General features: G+C 39.6%; 2 protein-coding genes across 9 annotated transcripts; both read right to left on the bottom strand.

The window, feature by feature from the left end:
* Window positions 1-3762: 3762 nt before the first annotated feature.
* LOC133900530 (transport inhibitor response 1-like protein Os11g0515500) lies at window positions 3763-9166 on the bottom strand. Of its 8 annotated transcripts, none has more exons than XM_062341691.1 (4): window positions 8515-9166; window positions 7712-8228; window positions 6070-6565; window positions 3763-4805 (listed from the first exon to the last, which is right to left on the bottom strand). In XM_062341691.1, the coding sequence occupies exons 2-4, from the start codon at window positions 8161-8163 to the stop codon at window positions 4035-4037; spliced, it is 1719 nt and encodes a 572-aa protein (XP_062197675.1). In that variant the 5' UTR covers window positions 8164-8228; window positions 8515-9166; the 3' UTR covers window positions 3763-4034. The 8 variants fall into 8 exon arrangements, with proteins under 8 accessions (XP_062197675.1, XP_062197676.1, XP_062197680.1 ...); XM_062341692.1 differs by having other exon boundaries at window positions 7712-8217; XM_062341696.1 differs by having other exon boundaries at window positions 8723-9166.
* A 2357-nt stretch (window positions 9167-11523) lies between these two features.
* LOC133900531 (long chain base biosynthesis protein 2a) lies at window positions 11524-15595 on the bottom strand. Its single transcript, XM_062341699.1, has 12 exons — window positions 15093-15595; window positions 14913-14978; window positions 14124-14212; window positions 13743-13888; window positions 13525-13649; window positions 13345-13438; window positions 13093-13256; window positions 12775-12936; window positions 12564-12690; window positions 12276-12442; window positions 12044-12151; window positions 11524-11938 (listed from the first exon to the last, which is right to left on the bottom strand). The coding sequence occupies exons 1-12, from the start codon at window positions 15216-15218 to the stop codon at window positions 11846-11848; spliced, it is 1467 nt and encodes a 488-aa protein (XP_062197683.1). The 5' UTR covers window positions 15219-15595; the 3' UTR covers window positions 11524-11845.
* Between the last annotated feature and the right edge of the window lie 4956 nt (window positions 15596-20551).

Here is a 20551-nt window from a genome sequence, read left to right as displayed (position 1 = left end):
ATAAATTATCCACCCAAATCAATCTATGAAGTTGCGTTTTGCAAGGATGTCAACCTTCATATGCCAACATTGAATCAAATTGTTGCAACGTAAATCCGAAATGTTAGAGTTACTTTTATTTGTTCTTTGATGTTATTTGCATGATTCAGGTCAAGACCGTTTAGAATGTTGCAGTATTAAATTTACGTTGCAACTTTTGATTCAATGTGTGCAACAATCGAAACAACTTTTGCAATATGAAATGTTTGGGATGTTGCAATTGTTGACTTTTGGATGTTGCAATGGGTGATTAAGGATGTTGCAGTACATATTTTAAGATATTACTACATGTGATTTGGTTGGATTAGCTTCTTTATCAGGTGATTTAGAATGTTGCAATGTTTACTTTGAGATGTTGCGGCAGCAATATTTTAATGTTGCAATTGTTTACGGTGGTTGATATATTTAGAGGGTAAGATCATGCCGGGGTTGATATATTGTACATAGTCTGACGGCATAGATAGCCATACTATTTGGATAGCTGTGACCGAATGTTTCGTATAGCCATGCTGTTCGGAAAGGGTGGCCATGCTGTTTGGGTGTCCTATCTCCAAAGATTATCGATGTGGTCAAACTGTGTATAATAAAATTTGTTTTTTTGTTTTTTACTATAAAAGTATTGGTTTGAGTTGAAATTTTTTGAGAGATAGATTATAGCATCCTCTAAAACATACTTTTTTCCAAAAATTTCATGACTATTGATATTGTTTAGAATTTTGAGAGCAATACAACGCAGTGAAGAAATGACACAAATGACTTTGGGTGCCCTCAGTTGTTTAACATTCGATTGGACTTGTAATTCATTTTAAAGTATAAAAATCCATAAAGAAAATTTAAAATATACATCATTCATACAAATTTAAATATTTTTTTCATAATTTTTAACATTTTCATGAGCCCACATATTTTCATGAGCCCATATATTTTAACATGTAGGACCGATGAATACAAAACTAACAAAATTTATTTCACATTTTTTTGAGTTGTAATTATTTTTCTATAATTTTTACAAAATTATGAATGTACTTAGTTCTAACTTGCATAGCTAGTTTATCTAGCATTTTTACTGTAGCAGCTAGCGACAGCGCTCATGAGCTCAGCTCAGCCCAGGCCGAGCTAACCCACGCGAACGAGCCCCAACCAGCGCCCGACCACGCGCGAACGAACCGGTTCCCTAACCCAGCCCCACTTTGTATTGCCCACGGAGGCCCACCAAAACCCCCACGTGCCCGTTCGGCCTGACGCGCTGCCCCGCGCGAGCTAGCCCGATGCGCTGCCTGGTGCCAGCGATTCGACCACCGACCTGCACTACCCGAGATTGTCGCCGTGTAACGCACTACCCGATCACGCGCATGGACACACGCCGCTCTGCACTGCCTCGATCGACCACGTGCCAGCTGCCTGCACTTCGAGCCACATCACTCCTCTTTTCCTTTTCTTTCCTTTTTCAGTATTCTTTTCTTTTTCTTCAGTATTTTTTAAGTCTACTGATCGAGAATTTGTATGAATTGGACGGAGTAGTCCTTCATGGTCAGGTGCTAATTAACTAGGTTGATCGGGCGCATCTACACTACGTTTTTTTTCGCAGAGTATGATAAAAGAAAACATTTTAGATTAATATTTAACACATTCACTAAAAAATTTGGATTCATTAGTTTTTGACATATCAATATTTATTTACAAATTTATTAATATTTAACACATTCACTTAATTATAGAGAAAACAGTAGTATTTTCATGCATGCTTAAACTTTTAACATGTAGATGAAAGTAATACGAAGCTAACAAAATTTATTTCATTTTTTTAATTTTAGATATTTTTTCTGCATTTTAGATTATTTTAGATGATTTATCAATATAACTAATATTCCGTTCGATACGTAGACGGAGGTAATACGAACCTAACAAAATTTATTCATATTTTTTAAGTTTTAGATATTTTTCTCTACATTTTAGATTATTTCAACCGATTTATCAATATTACTAATATTCCATTCGACATTTTTCTAGAATTTATCAAAAATGAAAATTAATATATATGTGTAAACATGCATATAAGCATAGATATACATATACGTATACGTATATGTATATATATGTGCATATCTATATCTGTACATAATTTCTACAGTAGCTACAGTGTCTTAGCCTCTGAGAGACCTCCAAAGCCGGTTAATATATAGATTAGCGTGATTTGGTGGCGCGGCTGGGGAAGGGCGGTTCAGTTGGAAGCCGGGGTTGTGTCCGATTGGACGGTTGGGTCCGTGGTGTAGGTATAAAATAATGTTTCTGTATTTATGTATATATAAATAAATAAATCAATCGATTACATAATAATTATAATAATCCTACTTGATCTCATCGTACTTTTCGCTAATTTGCTTCAAAAGTAATTAAGTTTTTCTTAAAAAATTTTAGTTATGGTTATATGAGATAAGTTCTTATCGTCTCTCAGGTAGTTTTAATTGGAGAGAACACTTAACCTTGAGTACAAGATTCTCTCCCTGTAAGCAAAGTGATAGACGCAAGGTCGATATGAGAACCACCAAATACGCTTTTCTCATAGGTCTTTAGTATAAAAACGTGTCCTATATAAACAGACTAGGAAGGCTACGAGATTTTCAAAGAAAAACTATTCATTTCTCCAAACCAGATTATATATAGTTTTCCCTTTTAAAATACCCCACAGATAGAGAAATTATCTTACAGAGTTGCTTACAGATGCCAACTCACAAAGCTTCCAGTAGTGTGTGTCCGTGCCAATGTGTCCGTGCGTACCACGTTTGGCCGGTCACGCTTATCCTCAGGGCTCCTTCCATATCTCCCGGTATTCTGTTTCTATGAGCCGGTCGTTCTAGAGCCTTCATGTATTCGTGTCCCTACACCGAATCAATCTATCGCGTGCCTTTCCCAACTCTACACGCTTTCACTTGTAGCAAGCAGGTCAGAGCTCTGGACTCTGGAGACGCCTGGAATTCGGCACTGACACACGGTTAGTGACAGAGATGCGCATGGCCGCATGGGAATGATGCGATCGATGTTCCCAAGCCCCGAATGCTGTGTGCCGGGGTGACACGAGATTCATGATCCGCACCTCCCCCCTTGTCTCCTTCACACTCACGGCTGCACGAAAGAAGCTTCTGATCTCGGTGGCCTCACATGATCCTGCGTTCGACTGACGATGTTGATGCAGCTCCGATCCTGCGTTCACATGCTCTCTGACTTGAGCTCAACTGATGTGAACTGGGGAACTGGTCTCTTGCTCAGCAGCTCAAGGTTACAACTGACAAGACAAATTGTTCGATTCAGATGGTCACATCTTTGCTCGGTGCATGTACCGTGCAAGAATAGCCGAGATGGGCCAGTTGCTGACGACTAATTGTAGACTTTACACGCTACAACTGACAACGGCATACTTAACTCTATTAAAGGACAGCATATATAAGATAATGACATGCACAATTAGATGAAAGATCCACGGTGAATATGACTCAACTGTAATTTTCTAAACTTTAGTACTAGCAAACTATGCTACTGGTAACTAAACAGGAGGATTTCAGAACCCATATCACAAATAGCACAGATCGACTATGCTAGCATACAAGTTAGCCCATTTTGACCAGTCTTTATCTTCTCAGAAGAATTTCAGCAGAAACCATTCAACACAAGGCAACTAACAGTCAACAGCATAAACCACACAGACAAGAGCACCAGCATGAATGCTTCTACAAACACGAATTACGGTCTTTCATGTCCAACATAATTTTTTTTTAGAACGGACATGTCCAACATAAATGAGATCCAGATAGCGCGAAAGTTTCTGAGAACGCTATAGACATTATGTGTGTTCTGACCAATCTGCTTAGCTATCCAGCTCCAAGAGTTTCAAAGACTAACTAAACAGGGTAGCACTATTACGGTATCCATGTTCAGAATATTGAGTTTATCCAAAGGCGGTTCTATATGAACCCTTCAACCGCTACGGTAGATACAGTTTAGAGTACCGAGATGAATCCAGGAGCATCACCCCTGGGTCCGCCGATCGTCGGGTAAAGATACAGCTTCTCCACCTTCTTTGCGTTGTTGGCCTCTTCAATACTTTCTCCCACTTGATTCATCACTTCGACGTTGAGGTTCGGCATGCTTGCTGCGAGGAACTTGCAGCCCCCCAAGGTTATGTTGCACGAGGACATCCAGAGGGAGCGCATCGCCTCGTACCTGTGCATGCCCGCGAGAAGAGCGGCGTCGCCGAATGGACTGTCCTTGATCTCTAGCTTCTTGAGGTTCTTACAGCCATTGAGCACGTAGATCATGCCGTCGTCGGTGTCACCTGCAAACGCTACAGAAAGCCTCTCCAGCTTCTCGGCGTACATGCCGATGTACAGGAACACACTGTCCGTGAGGAGGCCGGACATAGAGAGTCGCCTAAGGTCTTTGCAAGACTGGACTATTGCCCAAAAGCCTTCATCGAGTGGCTGGCCTGTCACAGCATCTGCTGACCTGGGCTCAAGAATGCAAAGCCTGAAGGATGTGAATCGTGGGCAGTTCTTTGCTACAGTAATCAGCGCAGCATTGGTCATTCGTCCGCAGAAGTAGAACACAGAGTTTAACTTCCGGCAGCCTGAAGATATGGCAACCAGCCCTTCCTCTGTCACCGCAGTTCTTGCTCGAAAACCTGTGTTTGCAGGAAAGACCCTCAACTCTTGGAGCTCCACACAAGAAGAGGCCACTGCCTTCAATCCTTCATCACCAATGTGATCTAACACCTGCAACCAAGAATCAAGCCTAAGCGACTTAACTATTTAGAAAGGCAACCAGCAAGTGCATCGCCAAATGAAGCAAGCATAGGAATGGCAAAAGTTTAACTGTAATAAATCCATTTATCAGGACTACTCAATGGCAATCAGTAAGCCTGCATTTATATTTAAAGAATTGTCAAACACAACTCCCATATGGAGCTTCTCTGAACAGCCACACATTCTTGAGGCCATATGTGCCCTAGTCACCCAGTGAAGTTATTAAGTTACATTAGCACTCTAATCCAACACATAATAAATGTGAAAAGAATCAATCCATACAGGTTCGATCATATCATGAAGTGTCTTACTCAAGATATCAATACCATGTTGACTTTTGCTGAGGGGGCAACTTTTTCTTGTGGATGGCAATGCAAACGAGGTATTATAAACCGATGTGGCCTTACTGAATATACCAAGGGAAGTTGAAAAGGATATTATTTCAAAGATCTCTTACATACCCAGCTGTGAGCTGGCTCATTATACTAAAATACATGAAAGTATCTTGTTGAATTGGCAGTGTGTAACAGTGTGACATGCCTATATTAGTACAAGCTACATTTTAACAAACTAATGTGCGGTAAAAGAATTACAAGAAAGATGAACAAAATGCATGTCGAATTTTGTTACAATATGCAGAACTCTTGCCTACAATGTGCAACTCAACCCTAAGCAAGTAAGCACATTAGCTCACACTGCTTGCTAACTGCAGTAGAACATGAGTTGCTAAAAACTGGGTTTCATACATGAACAGAACATCCCATTCCCACATACATGTCCCATCAGTTTCCAGTGTAATCAATCATGAAATAGATGCAGCCAGAAATTTTTGTTAGCTGACAATCAAATATAATCTACCATGTTAAACTCTCAGATACTGCATAAGGTGATCTATATATGTAAAAATCTGAGGAAAAAAGAACGAAATCATTGAAATTCTACCATTAATCGAGGGCAAAAGGAGAAAGATTGCAAATTTTGGTCAGCCCAGATTGTAAAGGTGTAGATTAATTAAAGCTTTTTACAGTTGCATAACAAATACAACTACATTTTAAATTTTTAATTATATGCATTAGATTCATATAGCAAACATAACTGTATTTCCAATCATAGCCATTAGAGCTATATATCGAATTCAACTATATTTTCCAATCTAGCCACGTTGTGCAAGTTATTTCTAGTTAATGTAACAAAGAGAGACTAAAAGTTCCTAGCAACACTGCTAGTATCTTACCCATAAGAGCCGGAGTTTCGCACACTTACGAATAACATTGATGAGATCAGCACATCGAATCGCTCGTGCATAGCTGAGATTCAGGCATGTTAGGTTCTTGCAAACAGAAGAAATTGCTGGAAGAAGCATGCCCAGAGCATCCCAAAACCCAGATAAACTCTTCAGCGAACTGCATTGTCCGAGAGCAGTGAATAGACTGATGAATGCACCAGCATTATTGCCTCGTACAAAAGATCCCGTACCTAAATCCTCCAACTTAGGTGTGTGAGAAAGCATTCTCGCTAAAACATCAAATGGAACTGCACGATTCAACCTTAAGCTTTTAAGATTCGGACTCCTTGCAACAAGTTTCTCCAATGCATGAGCATTCACCTCCCCAGCCAAGCAAGCAAAATTCAAGTATTCTAGAGATGTAGAAGGCTTGGGGAAACAATTAATCCAATCATGGCCTTGATGTTTCACTAGACTCTCTTGTAAGTCCAGTTCCTTGAGAAACCTAAAAGCAAAGAGATGTAAAATATGGAAGATGGAGTGGACTAACCATAAGTAACATCTCTATAGCAAACTAAACAGATAGAAGACAGTGAAGATAAACTTAGCTTCACGCAACAGAATATGACAGACAGACCTGGAAGCCAATAATATGACATAACTACAATAAGTGTCTTGCTCTATTTTTTTTCAGTGTTGAATTGTCATTGTTCTAGGTGATTCCAACTTGCTATTTGCCTATTTCTAAAACATTCACAATCCCCATAGTCCATTTAACATTGCTGTTATAAGAATATGCAAGTATTCCAGTTACATAATTGCAACACTATTTAACCAAACCTTAATGTGCATTCCACTTGTCTAAAAAAAGGTTTTGATGTTATTCCAGTCATGTAAATGCAGTACTACCTCACCAAACCTCCATTTGCAACCCCCTTGCCACCCCCCCCCCTCACCCACCCAAAAAAATGTTATACATAACAATATTGGCTACCAGATGTATATGCATGCAGTCGTGCAGATTCTATAAAAATGTACTTTACTAGAGAAAGAAAAACAAGAAACCAAAACCATACAAGCACTCAAGCAGTACACCTGTACTAAGCAGACTTAATGAAACAATATATACTACCTTTTGTCAGAGACTTTTGTTTAAGAGTCTGCACTCTGCAAAGCATTCATGATCACAATGATGATATTCAGTCATAAATCAGAGAAATCCTAAACAAAATTTCTTGACTTAAATCTTTATACAGAACAGCTACAGAGAAACTGCCAAAAACTACTCGGAACAAGTTCAAATGCTCAGGATGAGGTACAACTGGAATTGCAGATAACTTTTCTTTAGTAGGTTTTGCATTGTGTTGACAATTCCCATTAGGAAATCTTTATCTGTAAACACACAATGGATAAATTCTAATAATCAAGATCCAACCAAGTACATAGAGATGAAAAAACATACTTGATCTGGTATAAAATGGCCCGCAAGCCATAAACTCATCAGAAAGAAGATTGTAGACCTAACACTAAATTGAATAAAATTGTAGTTGATCAAAATAGCCATGCTGGATGAAGCAGGACAATTATCGGCAGGTTCTTCCTCAAATTGAAGATATTTAACATAGAATTTCCAATCTTTTAGAATTCTCACCTACAATTGGTGGCAATAGTAGCAAGCCCAGCAGTGCTGAACCCCTCACAGCTGATAAGGACAAGTGACTTAAAATTGGCGAAAGAGCAAGCAACCAGCTTGAGGCACTCATCAGTGACAACCATCCGCTTCAGCCGGAGCTCCTCAAGTCCCGGGCATGCACGGGCGCACGCATTCACCCATGGCTCTGCTATGGCGCCCCAACCCGCCGGAACAAGGTTGAAGTCACCGAAGTGTGGTTTTCCCTTTACGCTCAGTGAGCGCATGCTGGGAAAACGCACATGTACACGCTCTGGATGCACTGCATAGCAGTTGCTTACAAGCACCGAGCGGCGGCTGAGGCGCTCAATGTGGTACCATGCTCGGCACACCAGCGACACGGCGTTGCGGTCCCGGTGTGAGGTTACATAGCCAAGGATTGGCTCTACTACTTCCTCCGGGAAGTATTCCATGGTTCCCTAGAATCCTATTGAACCTCCATTACCTGCACCGTTTGCATTTGCTACCTGTTCATGTACTTGGAAAAGAGACAAATTGCGGTGTTAGAATTAGGTAGCAATTAATTATTATTTACAGGAATCAAACACGAATTCGGTACTGGACTATGGACTATTTTTCTTTTCCGAACAATACTATGAACTAATTTGCACCAAATAGCACTTGGTTTTAATTGACAAGAATTAAGACAGGTTGGAGAGTGGATTACGGATTGACTATCAGAATAAATTAGCAACAGCGCACATGAACCCTGCAATTTCAACGAACAGAAATCGCAGAAACTAAACATAGACACGGAATTAGACCTCAAATTCCCGGGAAATCGGAATTTCTTGGCCGTTTCTTGATCAATCGCATCTTTGAGACGGTCTCCCCAAATTCACAAGATCAAAATATATCCATTCCTATGACTCGAAACCAATCTCTAATGATAAATGAAGAGGAACAATCCCAAAAGAACTACACATCAAACCACAACCGGAAAAAGAACAGAAGTTTCAGCTCGAAATCAACCGGAAATTGAACGACACACCAGCATCGTTCAATCGGATCGAAGAAGGAGATGGAGAGATGGAATCTACAAGGAGGAGACTTGGAAATTTCTCACATAAGGGTGGGTTCTTGGAAGGCCGCCTCCTCCCTCTCCCCTTCCTCCTCCAGTCGAGTCCTCGTACCAGTCGTCGCCACCTCCGGGTATGTCTGTCTGTCCCTGTCACTTCTTTCTACTAATCGCTAACTAGGCAGAAATCGGTCGCAATTTCGCCGTGGAATTTTCTCTCGGCTCGCGCAAATCATCAGCTTTCAGTGGCAGATGTGGACACTCAGATCTTCTGATAAAGTGTTACAGCTCCGGCTACGCGTAAGAGTAATCCCAACGAGCTAGACACTGGGCGACAGTCTTTTTTGAGGCAGCACCACTTGCAACTCCGCCGTGGAAACTTCTTCACCTCGCACAAATCTCCAACTTACAGCTAGAGATACGGGCATTTCAATCTCCTAACAAAGTATTGCGGATCCGGTGCTACGTGGACGAATAATACCACCAAACAAAACACTGTTTGCCTAGCTTTCTTCCGGCCAAATAAAGCCAAATAAAAAATAGATAGTATACACTAATCGTATTTACCGAAATAGATAAAGATATTAGTTTTTTTAGAATTTTAGTTTAAAGTATACAAATAATTTTTGGTGAATCTAATTAAAATGGATTGCACGTGGATTATAGAATATATAAAAAAATTATAAGATTTTTGGAATAACCAAATACCACCATTTTAAAGAAGAGTAGAAGGAAAATTAAACTCGCTGAGGTTAATGTTCATACCGGGAAGTGATGATGCACATCCATATTCGGCATCTTATGTACTGAATATGGCATTGTGCACTATATTCGGCATATGAGGTATCGAATACAAGTGATTTTCGACGCCTTATGTGCAAATATGGGCTAGTCCCAATTTTTTCGGTGCATAGTGTATCGAAAATAAATTTTCGATAAATGAGGTACTGAATACGTATACTAAATTTATAAATACGATAGCATGTTATCTATTTCAACAAATATAATCACGTATGTTGTCTATTTTTAGATTTTTGCCACTTTCTCCATATGAATGGGAATGGGATGGTTTGGCGTGGAATTCTTGCATTCCGAACAAGTTGCATGACATTTTAGCTTCTAGCTCGCATGCTGCCTAAGTCTAGTCTCGAATGAGAGCGAGCAAGTTACATTATCATGGAATCTTTTTATCACTGGTATGAATTAGCTTGTGGGAGCTATAGTAATACGCAGAAGACACGTATTTTTTTCTAAATACACAGAAGAGCTACGTGTGTTATGTTGTAGAACTTAATTCGGATGTACCTGTTCAATTTATTTTGCGGTCTTGTGATTGATGTGTTTTGTTGTAGAATTTAGTTTATATATACTTGTTCATTTGAGGTAAATGCTACGAGAGGCTGGGCTGTGAGAGCTATAGTAATCCATTTGTCAATAAATAAAAGAGTAAATATCACAAAACCAACCTTCTTCTAGGTTAATTATTATATGATTGCACTCATTTGTTTTCATTCCATAAAACCTCACTGAATTACACTTTTTTTTCCGGTTCACAATAATACACTATGCAACAATTTTTTTCTTAAAACACTAAAACAACACAGCATACACATGTGGCGTACTAATTTAGAGTGTGAGTATGTCATGTGGGCTCAAGCTCTTCAAAGTGTAGTTTTGTGAAATTGTGTTATAAAAAAGTGTAGTTCTGCAGATTGAGGACAAAACGTGTACTCATGTGAAACTTTATCCAAAATTTGTGAGGTGAAAACAACCGACCTAGTTTTGTGATAGGATATTTGTGATATTTACCCTAAATAAAATTGAAAGTCAGAGTTCCGCTTTAGAGACTGTAAAGTCAAAATGCGGCCTCTAAATTATAGCAGAAAATGTCAAAATACTTTTTTTATGCTAGGAAGAATATGTCAAAATATCCGTAGAGCTGTAGCACATATATATCTATAGCAGGGAAACTAACTTGGAAAATGAATTACAAAAAGAAAAAAAATCCTTGTTGGAAATATTGAGCGTTGCACTGAGTAATTAGAGGATTGATTCCATGATTGTATAATCTGAAATATTGTGTTAAATCAACTGTTCAATAGAGCGCTGCGTCATTCAGCACCAAAACGACCATAGGAAGATGAGATTGAAAACAAGTAGGAATATCATCCAACTCTACCAATTCAATTGATCAATCATCTAAAACGAAATTAATTGGCCAACATGGTACCGACTCGATATGCAAGTCAAAACACAAGAACAAATAACTAAAAAGCAAAGAAATTAATGGAAGTTGATCTTTCCGGATATTCTTAATTTGGACAAAATTACATCAGGTGCAATACAATTTATCACTGTTCTAAAGAGAGAATAAATATTCTGGCTACCATAACACATGTCGTGATAAAAATGTAACAAAACGTATTTCAAATTTACCAGATAAAAATTATCTGCCACTTAGCATTAGTTTGCAGCAGTCTATACTTTGTCAGGCCAATACTTTTCTTAGCGAAGTAAACTTAGATGTAGACAAGAAATGGGTGGCCAAGAACCTATATGTGCTGTACTGGTAAAATTAGGAATTTAAGATAGTGGAATACTTTTTTGTTCGATCCCATTATAGGATAGTGGGGATATGGAGAAGTGTCTTCCCATCTGCACTATGCTTGTATGCGTTGTGAACAAACGTCTACTTCATCTCATAGAACACTGACAAAGTACTAAAATGTACCTGAAGGCAAGATGCCTTCAGAGGTGTCAATGATCTCATAGAAGCAAATCACTAGAGATGTTATCTGAAAATTTATATTGCACCTATCTTGTATTACATAAGGAGAATTAATTAACAATAGAATAATTGAACTTCGACCAGCTATACACATTTGGAAGGATAGTTGTACAATCAACAAACAATAGTCAGCTAACAAGATGGATTCTGGATTCTCATGTATCGACAAAATCCCAAATCAACGCTATGAAACTGCTCAAGATGCACTTGTTTCCATAATGATTTGTCGATAACTTTGCTTGGGGTTCAAAAAACTTGAGTTGTTCATGGGGTAAATCAGGGTTCATCCTTACTCCAGCTTGTCATGATCCGCTTCAGCAATCTTCGGTGGTTCTGCAGGGAAGTATTTGATGCCCACAAGATCACCAACTCTGCTGATAACCTAAAAGTGAATTGCAAAGAAGAGAATAATGTCAATATGGTCTAGATATGTGTGCCTGAACAAAGAGAGGTATTTAATATTTATGCGCGTGAAAAAACAACTCACATCAAGGGCTTTCATCAGGTCCTCCCTGGTGTGTGAAGCAGAAATGCAGATACGCGCTCTTGCAAGTAGGAGAGGTGTGGCAGGAAATGCCACAGTAACAATAGCAACCTAAAACATAAGAACTTAATCAGTTGCATGTCAATGGGAATTGTGGAACCACTGGTGCAAGTAGTGATGGACTACATGCGAATATTACATTTCTTTAGAGTTAATGAAAAACCTCTTCCACTACCTTTTGTCTGAGGCACTCCCTAGAAAATGCAGGGATCTTCGCCGGATTGTAGAGCATTATGGGCATAACAGGAGAATCATTGTCGCCAAGAACCTCAAAACCCATCTTCTTGAGCTCTGACCTGAAGAAATTACTGTTCTCACGAATGCGTGCAAGTTTCTGGGCACCTGCAAGACAAAACAAGCAAAAAGGGGGAAAACAGATTATTCAAACTAGCACTCGGCATGGTGGATATTGCGGCACATTTAAAAGGGCAAAAGAAGTAGGAAAACAGTGATCGTTAAGTACCTCTGTTGGAGCCATCCTCTCCAAGGATCACTTTAATAGCAGAAATAACTTGTTGCACTGCTGGCGGTGACATGGAAGTAGCATAGAGATGGGCTGGGCAACTATGCTTCAGGTGCTGAATTATCTCCTGAAAGTTCAAGCAAGATGGATTAGCAAATCATCAAGGCAGTCCAAATCACAAGTAGCATGGCAACATTGTTCTTTTACGCACCTTTGATGCGGCAATATATCCACCACATGATCCAAATGACTTTGTGAAAGTACCCATCATTATATCTACATCAGCTGGGTCAACCCCTAGGAGCTCACAAACGCCTCGGCCAGACTGCCCAACAGCGCCGATGCTATGGGCCTCATCCAGATATGTGTAAGCCTGTTTGACAGAACAATGAGAACATGAATATGATTAATCCTCTTTGTTGCACTCAGTTCAGCTTGCTAATGGATCGAGAATCAGGAAAAATTCAAGCAATATACTGTTCATTATGTGCCAAACTAAAAACAGACAATAGAAGGAAGTTCCTCGAACCTTGTATTTCTTGCAGACAGCTATGATCTCAGGGAGTTTGCACAGCTCCCCTTCCATGCTGTAGATACCCTCAACAATGACAATGATCTTCTTCCATGGTCTGTGTGTCCGTGGCTGACCACCAGCTATTTGCTCTCTTAGAACCTCTTCCAAATGGGCAGGGGCTGCATGTAGTACATTGGAAATGATAGGTCACCATGGACTACAGACACTGAATATTGCTTTGGAATGTTCGAAGGAATAGCAGCTTACAGTTATGCTGGAAAACCCGCACAGTTGCACCAGATCCCCTTGCACCATTGACAATTGAATTATGGTTTAGTGAGTCACTAATTATCAGCCCCCCCTGGAACGTGAAAAGGTGAAGTAAGTAAATTGCAGATCAGTTTAGCAAGTTTTTAGTTACTCGATGCAATAAGCATTTGAACAAACCTTTCCAATTAGGCAGGGAATGATGGCAGAGTTTGTAACATAACCCATGCCAAAGAGGATAGCGGCAGGCTTTCCAACAAAGCGTGCAGCCAACTCCTCCAGCTCGGTGTGAAGTTTGGTTGTGCCTGGCAAGATAAAAGGGATCAACTTGGTATTAACATATTTGTGGTTCCTAAAAAATGGCAAAAAAAAAAGGCACGATGAGCATCCAGGTATACCTCCATCAACACGAACACTGCAGGTGCTTGGTGAGTATTTCTTGAGAGACTCGATAACATGCGGAGTGCAGTACTCATCTGCTGCAGCAAATCCAAGGTAGTTGTATGATCCTAGGTTGAGGCATCTGGTGGTATTCGAGGTCCGTCTGCAAAAATAGTGACAAGTGTGAGGCAAAGTTGAAACTTCTTTTATTTCATTTATTTTGGTCCTTATTTTATCAAAATCACATATACGTCAGAAGGGGTCATTTGGCTTTCTAAAAAATGCCTTCTAAATATGCATGAAGGATAATGTTGATTACATTTGTTTCTTTAGTATGTTGCCTAAGCTAGAGATTTTTCCCACAAATAGATTATTAGAATGTTAGAATGAAAGCTTACTGTAATGTCTTGTTATTGTCATTCGAGTAGCGCTCAACAACGTCAAACCAAGAATCTGGTGCACTAGCAATTGGTCTACCAAAGCAGTCCTGAACAACAACAAATGTTCATTGATTAATATCCAATGCAATCAACAATGAATAAACTGCAGGGGACAATCTTGTCAGCACATTCCTAATGAGCATGCTGACATCATGACTGGATTATGCCACATTCATAAACACAACATTCAGCTGGCTATCAGAGACACTACCCCCTTTTGCTCAAAGTTCTATCAAACAGCAAAAGAATAAAGTAAAAAGAAATTATGCACACAAAACATGTTATGCTTTTCAGAAAATACATTACTTTGCGACAGAAATAATATGTACTAATAATTTGTTTGTTCACTAGTGTCAGGTACTCATGTAATTCAAAGCCTTGAAAGAATCAAGCACATAGCCACCCAAAATTGATCTCCCTAAAGACTGTGAACATAAACTAAGAAAAATCAGAGATATTGCATCCAAAATTGCTCACAACGCAACAAAATCTAATCTTCTGAACATAAGAGCAAAACACAGAAGTGACTGAATTCCAACACAGTAAATAATTTCATAGTATGAAGCAAAATATAACTGCACAAACATAAGAATATCTAACCATTTCATGATAACGCAACAACAGGCCTTCAGACACCAACAATTTGCTCAGCTTATCATAATCACAAAGCACATCCCAAATCACAAACGAATTCACCGACGAATTCAGATGTATCTACCTAACCAGGAGGCATCTAAAATTCCTCACCTGGATCCGCAGGTAAAGCCGGCGCACGTAGAAATCCTCCAAGCCCAGGCAGATCGGTGCATACCCCTGCATCAACCCAACCCCTGAATGAGACACCCATCAAGAAACCGACCATAATCGCAACGAAACCGACCGGATCCAGACGGGTAGAGGCGCAATTGGACTGCCCGCCCCGCGTACCTTGACGTTTTTTGCCTTGAACCAGTCGACAAGCTTGCGGAAGAAATCCCTGAGTTGGCCGAACGCGAAGAGCAGCCCGTAGCTGAACAGCGTCGTCAGCGCCGTAGTGTACGGCAGCCTCACCATCTTGGCCCCTCTCTAATCCCCCCCGGACTCTCGTCTACACAATTCTTCTCCTCCTCTCGGGACGCCTCCTAGCGTTCTTCGCGAAAATTCTTGGATTTCTTGACCGTCGACCTCGTTCTTGGGATCCTTAGCTTCGATTCTTGAGTTCTTGGATTCCAAGATGGTTTCTTGGAGATTTTTGAGGCGGGCTGCTGATTCGGTGAAGCTGGAGGGAATGAGGGGCGGATGGGTTGGGTGGGGAGGGGAGGCGGGGAGAGGAGGGATTTAAGGGAGGGGAGGGAGGTGGAGGTGGTCGTCAATGGCGACTGGGCGACCGAGGGAGGAGGAAGCGTTTGAACGTTGAACAGCAAGAGAGGAGAAGGGAGGAAGGAGACAGCCAGCCAGCTAATGAGCCAATCTGTAAATATTTTGTTTTCTTTCTATTTTTAATTTATTTCTCTTTTGGGTTTACAATGTTTCATCAGTGTCTTAGGAATGCTCATGAATTTGCAGTGTCTTCAGGGTTTTTTTTGGCTGCTCAAAGTGCAACATTTTAGGAGGACTGTTTGTGGATTTGGAAGAATATGTCAGAAAATTCTTCAAGCTGGTTTATTTTATAACTTAAAATGAAGTAAAACAACTGGAAAAGAATCTGAAACATGATAATGCATCAAAATTTTCTATTTATGTTCTTGCTAATTTTGATCAAAGAGATAGTGATTTTGTTAAAAAAAAATCACAATGCTATAGCAAACTTGCATTTTGTGGCCAAGAGCTCCCGGGTTCTAGAGTTGACATTTTGTGACGATATCCTTGTTCAAATATAATCTTATTTTTATAGCTCAGTAGGGTATATTTATGAGCACATTGGTTATATATAGGTGACAGCACTTAAGTAGTCAATTTTATTATACATCACTATCCGTTCACAATAGTAGTAATATTTTGTCAACGAGTGGAGATATAGTAGACAGCATAGTTAAGTGGAACTTACATAGATAATGCAAATTAAAAAAACTTTGGAGAATCAAACAAGAGGCTGTGATATACTATACTCTCTCAGTCAAGAATGTCAGATGTATTTTATTTAAAAAAAATCATCAAAAGTAAACTTTGAAGGTTAATTTTTCTTATAATGTATTGTCAATTGTTAAAAAATCGATATCATATTAAAAGTACTTTTAAATATATATCTATTGTAACAATTTTTGTATATTAAACATGCATATAATTTAACTAAATGCTAATAAAAAATTATAAAATTTGACTTTTTTAAAACAAAATACATCTTACACTCTTAAGCGAATGGAGTACTATGCAAGATAGCATTTTGTTCCTTGTTTAAGTGTTGTGGCTTGCTGCTTCCTATTGTTTGATAGGAGGGCTAAAAACTTATCGGAAACGAGCTTTCTTTTCTGAGTTAAAAATACTACTCCCTCTGGATCCAAATAAATATAAATTATTTTAGCTTTCTCTACTAAAACAGGAGCAACTGGATTAATTTGGCCTATTTTAGAATAGTATCTCCTCCATCTTTCTTCAGCTCCTCTTTTTCGTGTTGATGCATGGCATTTTCCAGTGTTTTCTTGTTTGCGATATTATTTGTAATATTGATATCTTCTAGATGGTAGTAAGAACTATGACGTGAAGTTTTTTCCTGGCACATATCACTTAGAACTGGGACTGTCGATAGTCGGAATTTGCTTACATGGGAAATGAAAAACCATGGTCAGTATCGCTGTATCAACGACAATACGTTGCTATATTGTCAAGAAATATAATGATATTCTTAAGGTGAACATGCAACACTAATTTTGCATCATTGCACTAAGAAGAGAGATGTAGCAACTTCACGATCACGCGGTAATTTCCTCCATGAAAAATCAAATTAATCACAAAAAAGAATAAACTCAAATTAATGTGATGTCAGTATGCATTCGACTACCTATCAGATGACATGTGGTCTTAATCCTTTTTAAAAAAAATGTGGTCTTGTTTTTTTTTTTTTTTTGAATTTCCAATCCATTGGACGATCGAGGCCCATCTCGACCTCTTCATAAAAATTGGGCGGCCATTGTTGAACGATCAAGCCGGATCAAATTCGGAGAGCAAAAACCATGAGAAACATGACGTACAACACCATCAAGGCAACAACATGGACCTCTTCAACCCGTGACTAAGCAAGACTTTCAAGCCACAAAATTTTTGTTAGCTTCAATTCTGTCTTTGTTGGCTGCACTCCAAAGTTGACATGCATGGAGATGCATCAAGTCGATGCATGACGTTGCTTATTTTCCTACTTCTACTTGTGAGTGCGAAGTAAGCTAGTTTGAATGTATGTGAATGTACAACATGTAGAAATAAATTCAAAATGAGCACACACATGTATGCATGATGCAAGCAAGAGATGTACAGTACAGTACTTCCTGTCAAAAATGGATGGCACTCCGGCCAGGAAGCTACAGCCAAACATCTAAAACTTCGATCAGTATGCTATAAATTAGAGTGTTTAAAATTTGTCACGTGGCAATGATAATAGATCTTTCATCAAAAGTACTTATAATAATGAGTTAATATTATAAAACTATATTTCTTTTGATTAAATTATCACAAAACTACACTCTTTCCCTCCTATTTCACAAAATCATACTTACTTTTCATCACTTTATCACAAAACTACACTTCTGTTACTGTGAACAGATATGACAAGATGGACCCACGTGTCATATTTACAGGCTTTAGCTCTCACCGTTTGTTGACGTGACCAACTACGTCATATCACAATTCTTTACCAAGTTAGCAGATCATACATAGTTTTTGGGCTCATTCTCTTGGAAGCTATCGATCTAGCGCGTGTTGAATTTCTGGGCGTGAAAATTGGCGCTGGTGCCACGCCATTTGGGCGGCTAAATGGTGCCACGCCAACCCCCACCAGTGCCAAATTTTTGCTTCCAGAAATTCAAGTCGCGGCAGATTGATAGCTTCTAAGAGAAGAAACCTATAGGGCACGTAGGATCTACTAACTTGGCAAGCAATTGTGACATAGCGTAGTCGGCCACGTCAGCAAACGGTGAGGGCTAAAGTCTGTAAGTATAACGCGTGGGTTCATCTTGTCAGATCTGTTCACAGTAACAGAAGTGTAGTTTTATGATAAAGTGATGTAAAGTAAGTGTAGTTTTGTGAAATATGAGAAGAAAAATGTAGTTTTTTTATAGTTAAATAAAAAAAATGTAGTTTTGTGATAATATAATGCAAAGTAAGTATAGTTTTATGAAATAGGAAGAGAAAAATATAGTTTTATGATAGTTAAACTTAAAAAAATATAGTTTATGATATTCACTCTACAATAATTATAAGTCAAGTAGTTTTGTTATACATACTAAAATAAAAGTAGTGGTGAATGTGCATGACTGTGTCCGTGTCCTAAATGAGATGTAAATCAAACCAAGCAGAAGTGATTCAAAATTCATTCGTGCATGAATTTTTTTTAAAAGAGAGCTTTATTAAAAATTAAGTAATGTTATTATAGACTACGACACTGACACACTCTGGAATAATAGAAAAAGACACACAACGACGATTCGACCTAATAGCTAACTACGCAAGTTCATGTGCAACTTTATTCTGCTCTCTTCCTATGATAACTTCAGCACTCTGCAGCTGTCGAGGAGCTTCATGTATGGCTTCTTGAATAATCGGCGCCACCGAGGAAAGATCAAGCGAGTTTCCTGAGCTTTTGTAGTACCATCAAGCAGTCGAACTCGAGGATCATCGCCTGGTTAGACCAACGGGCTGCCAACCGAATCCCTTCTAAGCACGCTACAGCTTCAGTTTCCTCAGCATCCCTGCAGTAGAATAAAACACACCAAGCAGTTAATTTTGGTTGCCTTTCATGATTACGAATAATGATGCCAACCGCAGCTACACCTGTCTGTTCGATGAACGCACCATCAACATTGGTTTTTAGAGCACCCTCAGTAGGAGGAATCCATCTCTTATCCTGCAGGGTCACCGCACGCACTACCTTCTTTTTCCCAGCCAGCAGGACACCTTGTTTACCTTAAGCATCCAAAGGATAATCTTGTTGGTGAATCTGGCTCATTGAATCCATATAGCGTCTCAGGAATTGAACCAATCCCTCTAGCGAAACTCTTTCACGAGCTTGTAAGACACCATTACGTACACTCCAAGCATGCCAAATAACCATAAGAAAATTAGGGAATACCTCAGTAGGGTACTTATCGACAACCATTAGCAGCCAGTCCGGTTCAGAACCCTGAATGCCACTTTCAGCAGTCAAACACCAACAAGACCTCATAGGTAGCGCAGAGGCATGAGGGCATCTGATCACAACGTGAGAGCAATATTCTTCTTGGTGGCCACAAAACTCACAAGTTTTCTGTTGCTCTAGATGGCGATGTAGACCATTGTTGATGACTTTTCATACAAAAACTTTCACTTTCGAGGCCACCGGTATTTGCCATAACTTTTTTTCACACCCGTCGCTCTCCTTCTGCAGCCGAGCTACTGCCAATCACCCCCACCTCATGATTTAATCGCATAGCGAGCCTGTAAGCGCTTTCCAAAAAAAATACCAGATTTCTCATAATTCCAAGCAATGTAATAGCTAGCTCGAGAAGTTGGAAGTTTAATCTTCAAAATTTTAGAAATGTCACAGTGGAAGAAATACCTTCTGATAGCAGATTCATCCCATGTATTGTTGGATTGATTGATCAAATGGAACACATGTCGGAGGCGAAACATCCGGGTACTACCAATCAGTTGCATGCCATAGGGCCTAGGTGGCCAGTTATCATGCATATTCGGGTTGTAGTACCATCCCCAATGCGGTGCACCACCCCTTTGCTCGAGAAGCTCCAACCCGTACTCGATCGCTCGCCTTGTTGTAGATGCCTCTCCTGTAGTAACTATGTCAAGAACATCACCATGCGAAAAGTATTTTGCTTTTAGAATGTGAGTACATAAGCTATCTGGGAAGGCAATAAGACGCCAGGCCTGGCGAGCCAAAAGCGCCTGATTGAATAGCTGGAGATCTTTAAATCCCATCCCTCCATGACTTTTAGGCAGAATCATCGTTTGTCGAGGAACCCACTGCACCTTGCGACGCCCATTCATAGAGCTACACCAAAACGCTCGGATATGTTTCATCAAGTCATCACACTAACACACTCATCACATATGTGGGCAGTGCTTGAGCTATAGATTTAATTAGGATTTCCTTCCCTGCAGCTGATAGATCCTTTTCTTTACAAGCAACCATTCTCTTCGTAAACCTCTCTTCCACAGGCTGAAAGATACCTCTTTCTAATCCGGCCATGAGGGGTAGGAAGGCC

The sequence above is a fragment of the Phragmites australis genome, chromosome 19, assembly GCF_958298935.1.
Source record: "Phragmites australis chromosome 19, lpPhrAust1.1, whole genome shotgun sequence".
NCBI lineage: Eukaryota > Viridiplantae > Streptophyta > Magnoliopsida > Poales > Poaceae > Phragmites > Phragmites australis.
Note: the sequence above shows the minus strand (reverse complement) of the source record. Positions and strands in the feature narration are given on the sequence as shown.

What these genes read in the sequence shown, in the direction of transcription:
- LOC133900531 (XM_062341699.1), bottom strand. Translation starts at nt 15,218, where the DNA reads ATGGTGAGGCTGCCGTACACTACGGCGCTGACGACGCTGTTCAGCTAC. An exon ending in TTCCCTGCCTAATTGGAAAG is followed by an intron (nt 13,439 to 13,524) that starts GTTTGTTCAAAT and finishes TTCACGTTCCAG; the next exon opens with GGGGGGCTGATAATTAGTGA. An exon ending in AGAGGATGGCTCCAACAGAG is followed by an intron (nt 12,443 to 12,563) that starts GTACTTAACGAT and finishes TTTGTCTTGCAG; the next exon opens with GTGCCCAGAAACTTGCACGC.
- LOC133900530 (XM_062341691.1), bottom strand. Translation starts at nt 8,163, where the DNA reads ATGGAATACTTCCCGGAGGAAGTAGTAGAGCCAATCCTTGGCTATGTA. An exon ending in ACTATTGCCACCAATTGTAG is followed by an intron (nt 6,566 to 7,711) that starts GTGAGAATTCTA and finishes CTTTGCTTTTAG; the next exon opens with GTTTCTCAAGGAACTGGACT. An exon ending in CGAAACTCCGGCTCTTATGG is followed by an intron (nt 4,806 to 6,069) that starts GTAAGATACTAG and finishes TCTTGGTTGCAG; the next exon opens with GTGTTAGATCACATTGGTGA.